Raw genomic sequence first — 17,666 nt, forward strand, 5'->3', positions numbered from 1 at the left:
TTTGGAAAATATGAACTTATATTACACAAATTTAAAAATCATATTAGAAGCTTACAGCTTTCCTCCTGAGAAATCAATCAGCCCTGAAAACTATAATTAATCTTCTTATATGGGTTATTTGATATTTTGAAGCACACAACACGTCTTAAGAATAATTATTTGAACACCGTAATTCATCAACTGCGTTTCCTCACCTATCATTTTGAAAAAATACAATAAAATACATCGCTGGTCATGTAAAAACTATAAGGTATTTTAGTCAGATGTTAGGTTTAGTATTGGAAACTAAAGCCCACCTTTTAAGCTTTTTACGAGCTGTTGGAAGAGTTAAATCGTCCTCTTTCATTACAAACCTTCTGACACCCAGAACGTAGTTTTTCATATAGTCATGTAGCTCAATCTGAGATATGTTAAGGTCGAATATCTAGGTAGAAATTTGAAATTTACGAATCATTGAAAACGCACAATCACACATGAATTTGGTGTATTTTTAAATTAGAAATATATATGCAGTTAAGCTTTACTAAAAATCACTTAATTAGACTTTACAGCTTCCTTAGAAAACACACGGAGATACCATGAAACTATCGAATAAATATTATATTATGTGACGTAAAAGCAAAAGATACACATACTTCCGTTAACGAACGATAAGCGGCTTAACAAAAACAACTAACATTTGGAAACATGCAAAAAATCACTAAATACAAGACAGTTACAATGTTAGATAACATGTTTGAGTTTAGCTTGACTTACATTTATCTAAAAAGTCAAATTCAACAAACTGCTATGCAGTTTATATATATCAGCGATCTCTTTTTTAAAACTAGCTCTAAAAGTTAGCATATTTTACCACCATGATGTAAGTTATCCAACGGTTACTAAGGCAGAAGTAAGACATAATTCCAATGCTATTTTAGTATCAATTTGTAAATAAGAATAATACTTAATCCAAAGCTATTCGATATTTTAAACCAATAATACACCTTTACAAACATTTTGGTTAAAGTGCCAGATTCGAAACCACTGAGGTTGAGACATAACTATCCTTAATTTAGAACAGCTGAAAGAGAGGGAAGACAAGTAATCGGCAATACATGTCGCTTATGCGGTTACGAATAGACGGATAGCAGGATTGACTGTTTTAACGTCCCATAACTGTAAGTGCGGAGCGTGTTTAATGGCATTCGTGGCTCCAACCATGAATCTTTTGATCCGAAGAGCCACACGCTAATCATGAAGCCATATCCGACCCATTAATCCAACAAATTCAACAATTAATATCACATATCACAAACAAACAAATATAATTTCCAATGAGTGGATTGAGTTTTTTAAAGTTTGATAAAACAAGACAATGAACTTAAATCGTATCACAAGTTCAGGTAGTATTGTAAAAGAAATTCAAAAGGAATCAGTGCATATACATCAACAGTTTAATTTGTTATTTATTATTTCAGCTAGTTGTTTTTTAAAGTTTATAAATTTCATTCAGAAACAAAGTATTAGACTCTACGGTTATCATAACTGGTAAAGTGATAATTAAATACATAAATATCATTTGTGTCACGCGTCGTAAAATTGGTGATTTGACAGCCTGACATCAGGTTGTAAGTCACAATTAATTTTAAAGCACTTGAAACCTCGTATGAACTATATGTATGATAGTTTTCGCACTCTTTCACTCACAAAAAACGAACCTTTAGTTACGTAAAATTTAGATAATATGCAGCTTTCACTTTACTACTACTGGCCTGGCATGGCCGAGCGCGTAAGGCGTGCGACTCGTAATCTGAGGGTCGCGGGTTCGCGCCCGCGTCGCGCTAAACATGCTCGCCCTCCCAGCCGTGGGGGTGTATAATGTGACGGTCAATCCCACTATTCGTTGGTAAAAGAGTAGCCCAAGAGTTGGTGGTGATGACTAGCTGCCTTCCCTCTAGTCTTACACTGCTAAATTAGGGACGGCTAGCACAGATAGCCCTCGAGTAGCTTTGTGCGAAATTCCAAAAAAAAAACAAAAAAAAAAACAAATTCACTTTACTAATTTAATCTCCTGAACTGTTCAGCAGCGAAGTCAGGTACGATACTAAAAATAAGTATACTCAGGGTTACTCATGAGGGGTGGGATTTTCTGAAATTGGTGTGTATATGTATATATAACTCGGTGGCAATTGGTGAATCGAGTATTCCTATTTATTTTTAGCTTATATACCAGCACAACTTACTCACTTTTCTATCCTTGCCCTCCAATTTGTCCATGAGCATGAGAACGTTATTGGCGTTGAAAGTCCACTCGTGTGTTGTGAAATATTCTAAAATGTGAACAGCACGATGAATTCTCTTGTACACCTGGACTAACCTAAATAAACACAGAACCATTATCTGGTTGGATCACTCACTGTCAAACAATATACGTAGCACTACTCGTTTTTTAATGGGCTATGCATTAGTGTTTAATGTGAAGAAAACACATTTCTGTTATAATAATACATTAATACATTTTCAACAGTTTCCACTTTAGCTATTTATATATTTTATCCAAATATAAGCACATGACTTTACTAATGACTATTACTACAATGACTCAGCGGCGAGTCTGAAAACGTATCACGCCAAAATTAGGGTTTTGATACCCGTGATGATCACAGAACAGAAAGACCATTATGTAACTGTTTTTCGTTGTTGGCCAAATTTTAAACATTTTCCAATACACTGAAAAGTTATTTTCATGTGGTAATTAGTTCTAATAAACATTCGTACTTAAACAGATTTGTCGTTTCTCAACAGTTTAACTTTCTAAACTTTTATTAGCTGCACAAGTGCGTTGTATAAATTTATGCAGAAACAAAACATTTTAATATATTTATCTATATGTTCTCACCGTTTCAAAATTGAGTGAATATTTTATTCAGTTCCTAGCGAAACAATATATATATCTTAGGGTTAAAATGTCATGAGAACTTAGGGTTGGGAATTGTATAAATAATTGAGTACACTAAACAACTAGCAAAGTAGTCTTCTATACACCACCAATAAGAAACGTTTGTAACTAGGCGCAAATATACACATTGGGCTATCTGTGCCCTCCCCACCACAGGTATGGAAACCCGGATTGTAGCGTTGTAAGGCCGTAGACATTCCGTTGTGCCACGAGAGGGGGCAAAAGAAGCGGTTGTTTTGTATAAATAAGTATCTCATGCATATCAACTGGCATCTACAAATAATTATTGTTCACATGATAATGGCTTATACGATCACTAAAGCCTAAGTACTGACAAATTGCTATCATTTTATGTTTAGATGAGGTTTGAGAACTCAGGAGAAAAACAATCCAATATCCACATGTTACGGGAATATAAATGTTAGTTTTAACTGAGGATAGACGTATTTGTATCACCTGTCATTAGAGGGAAACTATGGGTCAGATGGAGAGCGAAAAAAAAAAAAAAAGAGTCAGAATTATTGAATTAAAGGCGACGATCGTGACTTACTCAGCCTTATAACCTTATAAAAAGTGACTTACCCAGCCTCATAACCAAGAATTTTCGCGAGGAAGTCAACTATTCTTGCTGGAATTTCATGATTTATAATTTCACAGAGACTGTTGAAGAGGCGATTAGTCTTAAAGCTGCCACCAGGATATCGGAAAATCTCTGTGCTTGGGTATGTCAAGATGAACGGATAGGTAAGTTTTTCTATTTCACCCCACGTTATTCTTTTTATGGGACCTGACGTACAGTTGTATACCATCATATTATGTGGTCTAAACAAAGGAAAAACACACGGATACATTGTTCGAGAAATATCCTCTAATTAACAAGGATTGGTTTCTGTAAACAAAACTATTTATGGAAAAATTACAATTAAGAAAATTTTAATAAGTTTTGAATATTGGTATTTTAATATTTTCTAGTAATACCAAGCCGTGAACGAAAAAAAACTGCTTTTTTTGTTGTTGTTGTTAGGAAACAAAAACATATACATTATGCGATTAATACGTTGGTTGTATTACACTGCAAACAAAAATATCATTCCATTCCAAATCTAAAAGCTGTCATAGAAATAAAATTGTCTTAACTAAATATGATTTCTGGTCAGCAAAATTTATATTTGTGTTCCCCAGTCTTACAGTTTTCACCATTAAGCACGAAAATAAACAATGCACCATTCCTATTAACTTCATTAAAGATGTCAGTCAGATTACTTTAATTCTTCTTTGTCGAAGAGAAAACAACTTCAGAGGTTCCAACCTGTCCTGATATGATGATCTTGCTATCTCAGATATCCTCCTGGTAGACTTCCTCTGAACCATCTACAACAATTAAATGTCCTTCCCAAGGTAAAGAACACCCCAGACTGAATAAATACTCTAAATTAATTTAACCAGTGACTTATACAGTGAAATTTGAACTCTTATTCAACCTACAAAATTCTATTTACTCTGCCTCTAGCAACAGCACACTGCTTGGATGTCTTCATAGACTTATCATTCAGAAGACGCAGGTCCTTTTCTGCCATGACACTGTGAAGGTTATTTTCATCAAAATTATTCTCATAATTCAAATGGTGAAAACCCACATGCATTTACTAAAAGTAAAAGTCATCTACTATTTATTTACCAAACTTACCATATAATTTAACTCTTTTTATAAAGTAGCAGCATCCTTTCCATAGCCAGCAACATCTAAAACCTCTGTATTGCTGATAAATTTAAGTAATTTATTGATCATTTCTTCATCTATTTCCCACTTATAACATTAATCCACTTTGACTGAACTACATTTATAACAATCCCCTGCTTTCTTCCATCCAGCCACTTTTCATTCAATGACCAACTTATTCCTCACACCTATATATATATCATTTTAACATGTTTTTGGTGCACTTTGTTAATTGCTTTTTGAAAATCTAGATACACCAAATCCATACCTGTACCATCATCTACACAAGCAGTAGTTTCTTTGAAGAATGTCAAAAAATCATTAAGGTAAGATTTTATTCTAAAAAAAACAATGTTGATTATCATAAAAACTTTATTAAATTAATTTGCAAAGCATCTTTTATCAGCCTTTAAAATAATTCCCCTCACTGATGTAAGACTAATAGGCTTATAATTACCAGGGCAATTGTCTTGAAAAGAGAAGTAGCATTAGCCAACTTCCAATCTTCTGCTACTTTCCTACTATTCAATAAGAATTCTAAGCAATAGTAGCAAGTGGCTCTCATATTTAATCCTTAACTTCCTCCAAAACTTTTGGGAAAATATAATTTGCTCAGCAACCTCATCATTCCTTAAACTTCTTAATACTGTTCTATTTTGTTTCCATCTAGCAACTGTTCAAGACAAAAAATATTCATTAAATCTTTAAAATTCAAGAAAACAGAATTTAATAACCCACTTATCTCACCATCATCAGATATAAACCTTCCTTTATCAATCTTCAAAAGCCCTACTATTATCTAATATTTTGTTTATTCCAAATGCATTGAAGGAAATACCCAGTATTAATTTTTACATTTTAGCTAACTCTTTTTCATACATCCTTTTCAATTTTATAATTTTCTCTTTGATCAATTCTCTTGACATTCCATGATTCTTTACATCTCCCATAACAACATCCAATTCAAACTTATAATGCTTTTCTTTGTAAGAAAATCTGTTTTTTATTACTTGCAGCCATCCTTCTTTACTATAAAAACATACTTCTATACTGAATATTTAAAAATGTATATAATTTGTTTCCACATGTAATCAGTGTCTCCAATCAATTCAGTTCCTTAATCTATAACAAGTAATTTGTGTTGTGTTTCTCCAAAATTTACTTTTTTGAAATTTGTAACAAAAATCTCATTATTCTTGAGTTTTCTCCTTATACAGTAAATCATCAAAACTAATTGAACAATAAAAAAAGTGGGTTCCTCATCATCAAATTTGAATTGAACAATGATTACTTGCATCCATATGTTCCCTAATCTCTACCCTTTCAACCATTTCTATACTGGAAGTTAAAAAAAATCTAAACTATCATTGTTTTCAGTAGGTTCTTTAAAAATTGGTGAAGAAAAGGATCCAGTAAAGTTTCAGAAAAGCCTAATCATGGTTTTACTCTAACATTTCCTAATCAATATGCCTGAAATTAAAATTCCCCACAGTTACAACCTCAGTAACAGCCAAAATCTTAATTGCACTGTTGAGTTTAATCTGGTGGCCTATAGCTAAAAGCCTTTTAGCTATATCCACTAACAGAAGCCAAATAGACTAACTCTCCTTGTTACGTATTTTCTTTTACATTCTCAAGTTCAACAAGATGTAACTCACATTTTACATATAAAACTAATCATACTACTGTTTTGAGTACTCTATCCCTATTAAATAACATATATTTCTGTATTTCAAAGAAATTCATGTCATCAAAATTGTCTGTGTTTAACCAAATTTCCCTTTTTTCCATTCTATGAAAACTCTCTGTTTTGACTAGTGCTCTAAACTAATCTATCTTTTTTCTTACAATTCAGCCAGCCTAACAGTAACAATTTAGCCTACCTTTAAAATTATTTTTTGTTTTATTTTCACACTAAATATTTCTCTTCATCTATTTTTTCTGTATTTATTTTATCATTGCCCTCACCACAGCCCAGACTTAGTTTAAATCTGCCTTTATAGTTGAGTTAATAGCCTTGTTAACAAGCCAACCATTGTACTATTTAAATCTAAACCATCCATTCCAAGTACTTTCTTTTTACCATTGAATAAGTCAATACTATATGTCAACTTAAACCTAGCTTTTAGTCCTGTTCTGAGACATAATTACAAGTAGGCAGGTTGTATCTTTATATCTTACAACAAGTATATTTAATGATAATCATGCTCACCAGCTTATAATTAAATATACTTGTCCTAAGATATAAATATACAACCTGCCTACTTATAATTATGTCTCATAGTATCACTCAAACAATTAATTTTTATTTAAATGTCTTAACAATCCTCTATACTAATCAATTAGCTCCTGCCCTTTCCTATACTATCATCCTCTATGTGCACAACAAAGACTAGAACTGCTAGCACGCTTTACTACATCATTTGTTCTGTCAGATACATTCTCCACCCCTCCCCTGGATAGCATAGAGAACATATTTTCTTCATATTTACTCCACAGACTACTCTATCTACAAATTATACCAAAAATCATGTATCTTATAGCCTCCTTAACTTTTTCGTTCTCATCCCTCTCTGTCCCTTTTGTTGTCCCTCTCTCCTATAGTTCCTCATTTGCACAAGATAAAGTTTGAAATATGCTACGTAATGGAACGTGTTCATTACAATTAAACTTGTTACTTCTAGTTATACTAGTATTTTTTCTAACTTCGTGGAAGTCGTTATTATCTACCGTTTCCTTTGCATGTAAGGGTTAGTTCCTCTTGAAATTCTGTTTCCATATATCTATTACGATAGTTTCTTCCAATGTTTACACTGTGAAGTAGTGAATAACAACAAAAAGGATAAAAACAGGATTTTACTGAACGTAACTTTTGTTTGTTTGTTGTTAAGCATAAAGCTTTATAATCGGTTATCTTTACTATACCAATCATGGTACTGAATCCAGATATTTAGCGCTATAAACTCTCAGACGTACAGCTGAGCCACCGTAGGGGGCTTGCTTGTTTGTTTGTTTTGGAATTTCGCACAAAGCTACTCGAGGGCTATCTGTGCTAGCCGTCCCTAATTTAGCAGTGTAAGACTAGAGGGAAGGCAGCTAGTCATCACCACCCACCGCCAACTCTTGGGCTACTCTTTTACCAACGAATAGTGGGATTGACCGTCACACTATACACCCCCCACGGCTGGGAGGGCGAGCATGTTTAGCGCGACGCGGGCGCGAACCCGCGACCCTCGGATTACGAGTCGCACGCCTTACGCGCTTGGCCATGCCAGGCCAATTCTCAAAACACCGATTTGTTTACATACTGTTCAATATAGGTGGTGTCTACATAGTTCATCATATTGAGTAATGTATGTTTCTTGGCAAGTTACAATTCTAAATTTAAATAACTGGTGTAAATAATTTAATGGAATTATTAAACTTATTTTCTTTATGAAATACGTAAGAAATCCTAAAAACAACAAGTAGGAGTAAGTGCAACATTTATGGTATATTTTTTAAATTTGTTGTAGAACCCATGTGTTTGTTTTGAATTTTCGCCCAAATCCACACGATGGCTATTTGCGCTATTAGTCCATAATTTAGTTATGTAAAAATAGACGGAAGGCAGCTAATCATCATAATCCACTGCCAATTCTTGGGCTACTCTCTTACCAATAAATAGTAGGATTAACCGTAACTTTATAACGTCCCCACAGCTGAAAGAGCGAACATGTTTGTTGTGACTAGGATTCGAACACACAAACCTCACATTATCAGTCGAGCGCCAATCTACCTGGTAATATCAAACCAACTCATATGTCATTAAGCACAAACTCATCAACTAACAGAATCATTGATTCAAAAGTAAAGAACTTGGTACATAAATAATTTGAAAATCCGATAGGTTGTACTGATCTGATCTCACCAGAAAATCCCTACTTGAGAAGCAATATGCGTAGAAATGCAGTAACCCCATGTGAGTCTCAGGCACATAACCACGGCCTGAAATGGATCAACGAATTTTTGCTGAAAAAAAACAAACAACGTTAAATATGATGCTGACTTTTACAGAAATGTGCGTTCGAGTTCAAATAGGTTAACGATTAAAAAGTAAATTATATGTCACTGCAAGGCCATATGCTTATGTCAGAATGCTGTGCATGTTTTTAGGTGTGTTTTGTTTGTGAAATAAAATATAACATTTCATATTATTCATCCTCTTTAGCTACTTTCTAACAGTCCCATGTTAATGTGGTTTTTAACTAACGTACTTCTCAGTTAATGCAGTTGCCTGAGAATAACTATCATAAATAGTGATGCGAACAAGGCTTAATGCAAATCTATAGGAATAGGGATGAATTAGGTGGATGAAACGCTACTTTTAAATGACTTGTTTTGGTTTGTTTGTTTTGGAATTTCGCACAAAGCTACTCGAGGGCTATCTGTGCTAGCCGTCCCTAATTTAGCAGTGTAAGACTAGAGGGAAGGCAACTAGTCATCACCACCCACCGCCAACTCTTGGGCTACTCTTTACCAACGAAAAGTGGGATTGACCGTCACATTATAACGCCCCCACTGCTGGGAGGGCGAGCATGTTTGACGCGATTCGGGCGCGAACCCGCGACCCTCAGATTACGAAGCGCACGCCTCAACGCGCTAGGCCATGCCAGGCCCTGTTTTACATGACATCATATGCTTGCATGTGTATTACTAATGTTCACAATATTTTTTCCTAAAGTTAGATATTACCTCATGCATATCAAAAAACAACAAAGAAACGTATTAGTTAAGACGTATTTAATCTATCAAAACCTTAAATAGCTAGATAAATTTCTCAGAATGAGTGACAGACGATAAATCGTCAACAAACAACATAAAATCGAAAAAAAAATATTATAAATCTGGGTAAATATTTTGTTATGATTCTTATCAGTTTGTTACTAGCCTTTGCACTCCTAGTTGCCATGCTGCAGGTATCATTAAGTTGACCACTATGTCCACCGGAATGACGTCAGCACTTATATTACGATGTACCACCATTGTCCGCAGGATTCCTTTGCCAGTCTGCAAATGTATGTCTCAATGAAATAAAGTTTTAAAAAAATATTCACAGATTAGTGACTGTTTAAGTAATGATCAGAAGCCTAATTTTCTGGTTTGCTGCCCAGTAATCACAATCACGGTGGCTCAGCGGCAACTTTAGGAGCTTATAACTCTAAACTTCAAAGTTCAATACGAAGGTTGGGCATATGTAAATTAGGGTCAATTAATAAGGAGTATATTTTAACTTTTCTCTCCTAAATAAACTATAATATGATGAGGTATTACATAACTTACATTGTTCAAAACAGCAAATTGAGAAAAAAGTTTAATGGATCGGTTTGTTATTACTTATAAAAAACAACAACATAATAATAACCTAGTCCTCTAGTGTTCTTAGTTTATAAGTAAGTGGACGTTTACTGTAAACATATTAATACCGAAACAAAAGATAGCTTAGTTTATTTTTTCTTTACCTGCTTGGAATATACTGATAATTTTAATTTCTACCATCTGTACCTCGCTTAGTATAGATGTAGGTATAAAACCTTCTTTATCGTTTCGCATTCCATTATTTCAGTATATGTAAATAAAATGTGGCTAGTGTTATCACATATCTATACTTCGGTGCATTTATTGATTCGAGAAAAGCCTAGAAGCACTTAGTTAAAGTGCATGTGTTTGATATGATAAAGAAATTGACAACTATAACAAAGCTTTCAAAAGGAGTATTAAATAGGAGCTAGATTCAGAAAGGAAGAGTGAAGACAAAGTATTGATTCATAAATTAGAAATAACGAATTCAGATCTTAAATGCAGGATATAGAGTTAAGATTTAGAAATAACACTCTCGAGTTTCAAACGAATACTGTTTTAGAAAGTGACATTTAAATGAATGGACTAAAGGATAGATGCGTCAAAGATTCAAGCACAGAGTAACAATATACTTAAAATTTACGATTAGCATTTTCAAAAGTTAGTTTTTCTGGGCTCGCTTATAACTTGAAATGGAAATTTCTAAAGATGAAACAGCAGGTTTACAGAGCTTCTTTTAAGAAATACAACAAAACCTCTTATTTTGATTTTAAACATATATCAGAAGGTATTTACAATATATACCTTAAGCTAACTTGTCGTGTGTTAATAATGCATACCTTAACCTAATTTATCTTGCGTTAACAATATATACCTTAATGTAACTTAAACATAAAGCCTTTATGGCCAGTTTCGATGTTATATCCCTCTTTACAGAAGTTTCAACCGTTAAAGCCTGGTAAAAACTAGTAAATATGACAATCCAGTTAATACCAAATCTATTCAAAAACTACACTGACAAACACCACACCAACATTATTTATAAAATACAATGTGATAATTGCCACGACTTCTATATTGGAGAAACGAGTAGAAAAATGGAAACCAGATTCAAAGAGCACAAAAAGTCACCTTCACACGTTTTCAAACACTGCAAATCAAATAAACACAACAAAACCATAGAAAACACCCAAATACTAAATAAAGAAACAAACGTAAACAAACGCAAAATTAAAGAAGCCTTACTTATACAACAACTCAAGCCCAAAATAAACTAATACAAAGGAACACTTTTATACCTATATTAATAAATATAATCAAACATCTAAGCACGCCCTCTACATTCCTACAATCAGTTACACAACCCCCTTCAAACATGTGGTCAGCTATCGGTCAGTTACATCTTTCTTTCTTTATCAACCTGATAAAAATATTTTCTCAACCAAAACCAGCCGTTTTTACATATATATTTATGTAAACACCATATATATACACTGCTGACCAAAATCTTAAGGCCAATGAACACAAAGAAAAAATATGCATTTTGCGTTGTTAGACTTAACCACTTATTTGAGTAGAGCTTCGAAAGATAAAAATAAGAAAAGGGGAAAAAAAAACTTTTATAGCATTTAACAGGGAAAATGTGAACACTATGAAATTAGCCTAAATACTAGCTGGTCAAAAGTTTAAGACCAAAAAGAAGTCCTAAACAGGGTAGGAAATGCCCAACAAGAGGTCTCAGTAGTGAGTTGCACGGCCGTCATTGCGAATAACTGCAAACATTCACTTTGGCATGGTCGATATAAGCATTTGCAGAAGACTGACTGGAATGTTATTTCAAGTGGTGAAGATGGCTTCACGAAAATCATGCACTGTTTGGAATCGACGTCCATTTCTATAGACTTCCCTTGCAATCCACCCCAAACATTTTCAATAGGGTTCAGTTCGGGCGAACACGCTAGGTGGTTAAAAAGAATCACGTTATTCTACACAAGCAAGGGACTTCAGTCAATGAGGATGCTCTTCAACATGCCAATGTAGTCAGCTGCTGTTTGACGCCCCTGTATAACCTGAAGCTCCATTGTTTCATGGAAGGAGAAAGCACTCAAGATCATGATGGAACCTCCTACAATGTGCCGTGTAGAAAATATCCTCATCGTGCCAGTAACGTTGGAAACCATCTGGACCATCCAGGTTAAATTTTTTCTCATTAGAGAACAAAACCTTTTTACACTTTCCTACGTCCTATGTTTGGTTTCTTATTTTCATCTTTCGAAGCTCTACTCGAATAAGTGGTTGAGTCTAACAACGCAAAATGCATATTTTTTCTTCATGTTCATTGGCTTTAAGATTTTGGCCAGCAGTGTATGTAGATATATATATAACTTAATATAACTTATCTTGTGTTAATAATATATATCTTAACCTAACTTATCGTATGTTAACAATGCGTATCTGAATCTAGTTTATCATATGTTAAAATATCATACTATAATGGAGCTCTTGCTTATTTGATACTGGAAAAAACATTTTAATTACCTGATGTGCAACCACAAACTTTGCGAAATTTTTATCCTGTGTGCATGTAAGTTTGCAACAGATGTCACAACTTTCCCGGTTCGCTTCCGTTTTCCGTCACGGTATACTTTATTTTTCTTCATTCTCAGGATGAAGATATGACGTTAAGAATACGTTACGCGCGGATCTAATGAACTGGCGCCATGGGTGATCGGCCAGTGTACCTTAATTTTACTTTATGAGTGAGTTAACAATATATACCTTAACCTGACTTATCCTTTTTTGTTTAGCACTTACCGCAACAATAAATCCTGACGTTCCATTCAGATTGTCCACCCAACCCTAAAAATAGAGATATTATTATAAAAACACAGGTCTTGTTATCTTAAGACAGTAAACAACACAATCACACAGGTGAAAAGTGTGTGCCACCGCAAAGATCACGCCATTTTATGGATAAAAATAAAATATCTAAATAATATAAATAACTACATATAAATCTGTTAGGACTGTGATATTCAACACTTAGTAACAGTAAGAAAGTTTTTACACACACACATATATATACTCTTCAAAAAAAGAAACGCAAAAGAGATATTTTTGTTATTTTAAAGAGGAATATATGTAGTAACGTTACAAGCTCAGAGTATGTAATGTTACACGTGTTAAGGCACTGATTGTCAGACCAAAATGGCAATAAAAGTTATGCACTTTGAAAACGGAGGAAAACATCGGATTTTTCGCCAAAACGCATGCGTGTCCAATAAATTTGTTTGAGAGATCTGCATGTTCTGCAGGTGCAACATGTGCAAACTCCCTATAAAAGTGACGGGTTCTCGGTTTCCATAGCTCAGTGTTAAGCCACCGACACGCAATACAGTTACGCCAAGACTGACTGAAGCACAACGCAACAACGCCATTGGTCGCTTGGAAGCAGGCGAATCTCGATCAGATGTTGCCAGAGCTGTGAATGTCCACCCAAGCACCATCACAAGGCTATGGAATCGTCACCAACAACTTGGATCAACTCGTGACCGTCCACGATCTGGCAGACCTCGTGTGACCACGCCCGCACAAGATCGCTACATCCGGTTATGTCACCTTCGGGATAGGACCACCACTGTGATGTCTACTGCCTCAACCATACCAGGGCTGCGTAGGATTTCCGATCAGACCGTACGCAACCGTCGACGAGATTCTTAGGCCCCATGTGCAACCCATCATAGTGAACGTCAACGACGTTTTTCAACATGACAACGCCCGTCCTCACATAGCCCGACTCACCTTTGTCTTCTTGAGACACCACAGCATCAACGTTCTTCCCTGGCCCTCCAGATCACCAGATTTAAACCCCATCGAACATCTTTGGGACGAGTTGGACCGACGTCTGCGACGGCGACAACCTCAACCGCAGACTCTACCTCAGCTTGCAGCAGCTTTGCAGGCTGAGTGGACAGCCATTCCACAGGATGTGATTCGTCATCTCATCGCTTCCATGGGCAGGAGTTGCCAAGCAGTTATTGATGCTCACGGGGGGTATACTCGTTATTGACGTTGAGTGACGTTAAACTTCACCTAGTGAGCGTGGACTTCACCTTTGCAGACTTTGGATGTTCAGCAGTGAATGTGCAAAGTTTCACACATGTCATACAGAACTACCCGGAATAAACTTGTTAACAATTTGTCTCAAATTTTGCCTTTTGCGTTTCTTTTTTTGAAGAGTATATAATACCGTGATGTCATCCTTGAAGAATGAAAAATAACACTAAATATATAAAGATATACAATAGATCAACCAATTCCTTAAGCATAATTTCTTCCACTGAAAAGTACTTATACTACGTAAGAAATATAGAAGGATATCACTGATGTTTTCAAGCAATTCTAACAAATAAACTTCAACACGTTTTCTCGGAACACGTGTAGACAGTGCAATCTTTTAACTTTGATTACCCTTTGGAATATTAGCCTCTATTATCGATAGGTAAATAGATGAAGTGGGTAGTAAATGAAAGCGTTAATAACGTTCTCACTAAATATGAAATAGACCTTTACTAATGATAAGATAAAACAAACAAACTTCTACACACTGGAAAGGGTTCTTTCCATGATGCTGTGATGATCGAAGGACGTATTATGGCTATTGGTAGGCCTACTCCTTCAGTTAATAGCAAGTTTTCAGCTAAAGCCTTAGTGTAATGATAGTTGCATGGTCTTCCTTTAATTAAGTGAGGAGTAATAGCGTCAAGTAAGCTGTCCGACATCCACCTGAAATAAGGTAGTGCTTAAATTTAATATTAAGTTGTTATGACTTATTAAATTTAATATTTAAGCTATTAAGACTTATTTTAGATAAACATTTAAGCTGTTAAGACCTTTTTAAATTGAACGTTTAAGTAAGCATTTAAGCTATTAAGCGAATATTTGTTGATGTTAGTGGGAACTATATATTAAATCCTGCTGTCTGTGTATATAATACATAGTTCTTACATCAACAAATATTCGCTTAATAGCTTAAACGCTTACTTTAAATATACAGACAGTAGCATTTAGAATATACAAATCTAATTCCTGTTACTTTATATTATGGTACTTCTATATTCAAATATCACTATGACTAATTTTGACGGACGCTGTGCTATGAGGACTAAATCAGATGTTGTTTGTTACAAATTAGTTGTTTTTCTTTTGTTTAAAAAAGTGAAGGTGGTATGTGCACATAAAAATAAAATAAAAATATCAAAGGATTTCTTACAAGGTTATTTACTTTATATACACTGCTGGACAAAATCTTAAGGTAAATGAACATAAAGAAAAAATATGCATTTTGTGTTGTTAGACTCAACAACTTATTTGAGTAGGGATTCGAAAGATGAAAATAAGAAAAGGGAAAATAAAAAAAAACTTTTTTTAGCATTTAATATGGAAAATGTGAACACTATGAAATTAGCCAAAATATCAGCTGGTCAAAAGTTTTAGACCATACTGAAAAGAAGCGTTAATCGGTAAACGCGTAACAAAATTTATCATTTGTGTTCAAGCATTAGCGTTGTCAAAATCTCCCACTGACATCTCCTGTGTTACATTGGGTAAAATCACGCAGAGTTTGAACGTGGCAGAATTGTCGAGCTGCAAAAGCAAGGATTCTCTCAACGTGCCATCGCTGGTGAGATTGGGCGAAATAAAACTGCTGTTGCAAATTTCTTAAAAGACCCTGAGGGATACGGAACGAGAATTTCAAGTGGTCGGCCCAAGAAAATTTTGCTGGCGTTGAGCAGGAGGATTCGACGGGTTGTCCAGCAAGACACCAGCCAATCGTCGAACCAGATTAAGGCCCTTACGGACGCAGAATGCAGCTCAAGAACAATAAGACGGCATCTACGAGAGAAAGGCGTTAAAAACCGTAAACGTCTTCAAAGGCCACACCACGAAACACCTCGGTTAAACTTTGCTGAGAAGCACCAAACATAGGACGCAGAAAAGTGGAAGAAGATTTCGTTCTCTAATGAGAAAAAAATTAACCTGGATGGTTCAGATGGTTTCCAATGTTACTGGCACGATGAGGATATTATATTCCACCGGAGACATTTTCTACACGGCACAGTGTAGGAGGTTCCATCATGATCTTGGGTGCTTTCTCCTTTTCCAGGGGCGTCAAACAGCAGCCGGCTACATTGGCATGTTGGAGAAAGCATCCTTATTGACTGAAGGCCCTCGCTTGTGGGGAAATGACTGGATCTTTTAGCAGAACAACGCTGCAATCTACAATGTCCGCAGGACAAAGGACTTTTTAATGGCGAATAACGTGATTCTTTTGGACCACCTAGCGTGTTCGCCCGAACTGAACCCTATTAAAAATGTTTGGGGGTGGATTGCAAGGGAAGTCTATAGAAATGGACGTCGATTCCAAACAGTGCATGATTTTCGTGAAGCCATCTTCACCACTTGGAATAACATTCCAGCCAGCCTTCTTCAAACGCTTATATCGACCATGCCAAAGTGAATGTTTGCAGTTATTCGCAATGACGGCCGTGCAACTCACTACTGAGACCTCTTGTTGGGCATTTCCTACCCTGTTTAGGACTTCTTTTTGGTCTTAAACTTTTGACCAGCTAGTATTTAGGCTAATTTCATAGTGTTCACATTTTTCCTATTAAAAACTATAAAAGATTTTTTTCCCCCTTTTCTTATTTTCATCTTTCGAAGCTCTACTCAAAGAAGTAATTGAGTCTAACAACGCAAAAAAAATGCATATTTTTTCTTTGTGTTCATTGGCCTTAAGATTTTGGCCAGCACTGTATTTATATGATTTCCTGGTAGTTTCATTGTTTCACGCACAGCTTTACCCTATGAAACGTTTTGATAATAGCTGTATATAAATAAACTAACTGTAAGAAAATAGTAGCTGTTTGTAGAGTAGAATGATTCACTTACTGTGTAGCATGTATGATATTGGTTGGAGAAACCTTTTCTTTATACACAACTTCGTCAATTTCTTGGCGGTTACAGTTGCTATATGCTGTAGAAACGTGGATTAAGGCCTAGATTGAAAACAAAATAAACAATAACTGAATTTAGGCAACAAGTGAATAAACAGAAAATAAAAATAACCGTGAAAAATAACGCAATTCAAGTTCGATTACTGCCAACAGATAACAGTATTTTTCATGCCTATTGTTCATTAAAACTGAACAATTATTGATTTTTTTTAAATGTAATGGAAAGTTTAAAAAACATAGGTTTTATGTAGTACCGTGGAGTTAATGTATACACAGCGTTTTTGATAGTAAAGCGATTTTGTTTCACATGCTTATTTCTTTCAGGCTTTAATCTTTGAAACTGATTTCTGTCAGAAACACACCGTGCTTTATAAATTCCAGTAATCATGCTTTTCTGATAAACAGATATACTGTTCGTATTTTTAGGTCAATCCTAAGGTTCGTGACGTATTTTTAAACGTTGATGTTTCTCGAAAACAACGTATCATTGCTAGCCTACTAGCAGAGAATTTAGTTAAAACAAACAAATCGTTGTTAGTTAACTTACGTAGCACTTGTTTTTTTGTTTTCTGAAATTCGCGCAAAGCTACACAAGGGCTATCTGCGTTAGTCGTCCCTAATTTAGCAATATAAGACTAAAGGGAAGGTA

General features: G+C 35.1%; 1 protein-coding gene across 1 annotated transcript in view; it reads right to left on the reverse strand.

Moving 5' to 3' along the window:
- Positions 1-17,666, reverse strand: part of LOC143234963 (fatty acyl-CoA reductase 1-like) — a 36,126-nt gene that overhangs the window by 5,265 nt on the left and 13,195 nt on the right. Inside the window, exons 8-15 of the mRNA XM_076472657.1 lie at positions 16,953-17,059; positions 14,609-14,786; positions 12,816-12,860; positions 9,580-9,710; positions 4,930-5,000; positions 3,524-3,809; positions 2,230-2,359; positions 297-424 (exon numbers count right to left, since the gene is read on the reverse strand). Coding sequence (XP_076328772.1) covers positions 297-424; positions 2,230-2,359; positions 3,524-3,809; positions 4,930-5,000; positions 9,580-9,710; positions 12,816-12,860; positions 14,609-14,786; positions 16,953-17,059 — 1,076 coding nt within the window. The remainder of the gene's footprint in view (positions 1-296; positions 425-2,229; positions 2,360-3,523; positions 3,810-4,929; positions 5,001-9,579; positions 9,711-12,815; positions 12,861-14,608; positions 14,787-16,952; positions 17,060-17,666) is intronic.

This window comes from Tachypleus tridentatus, chromosome 12, assembly GCF_004210375.1.
Source record: "Tachypleus tridentatus isolate NWPU-2018 chromosome 12, ASM421037v1, whole genome shotgun sequence".
In the NCBI taxonomy this organism is placed as follows: Eukaryota; Metazoa; Arthropoda; class Merostomata; order Xiphosura; family Limulidae; genus Tachypleus; species Tachypleus tridentatus.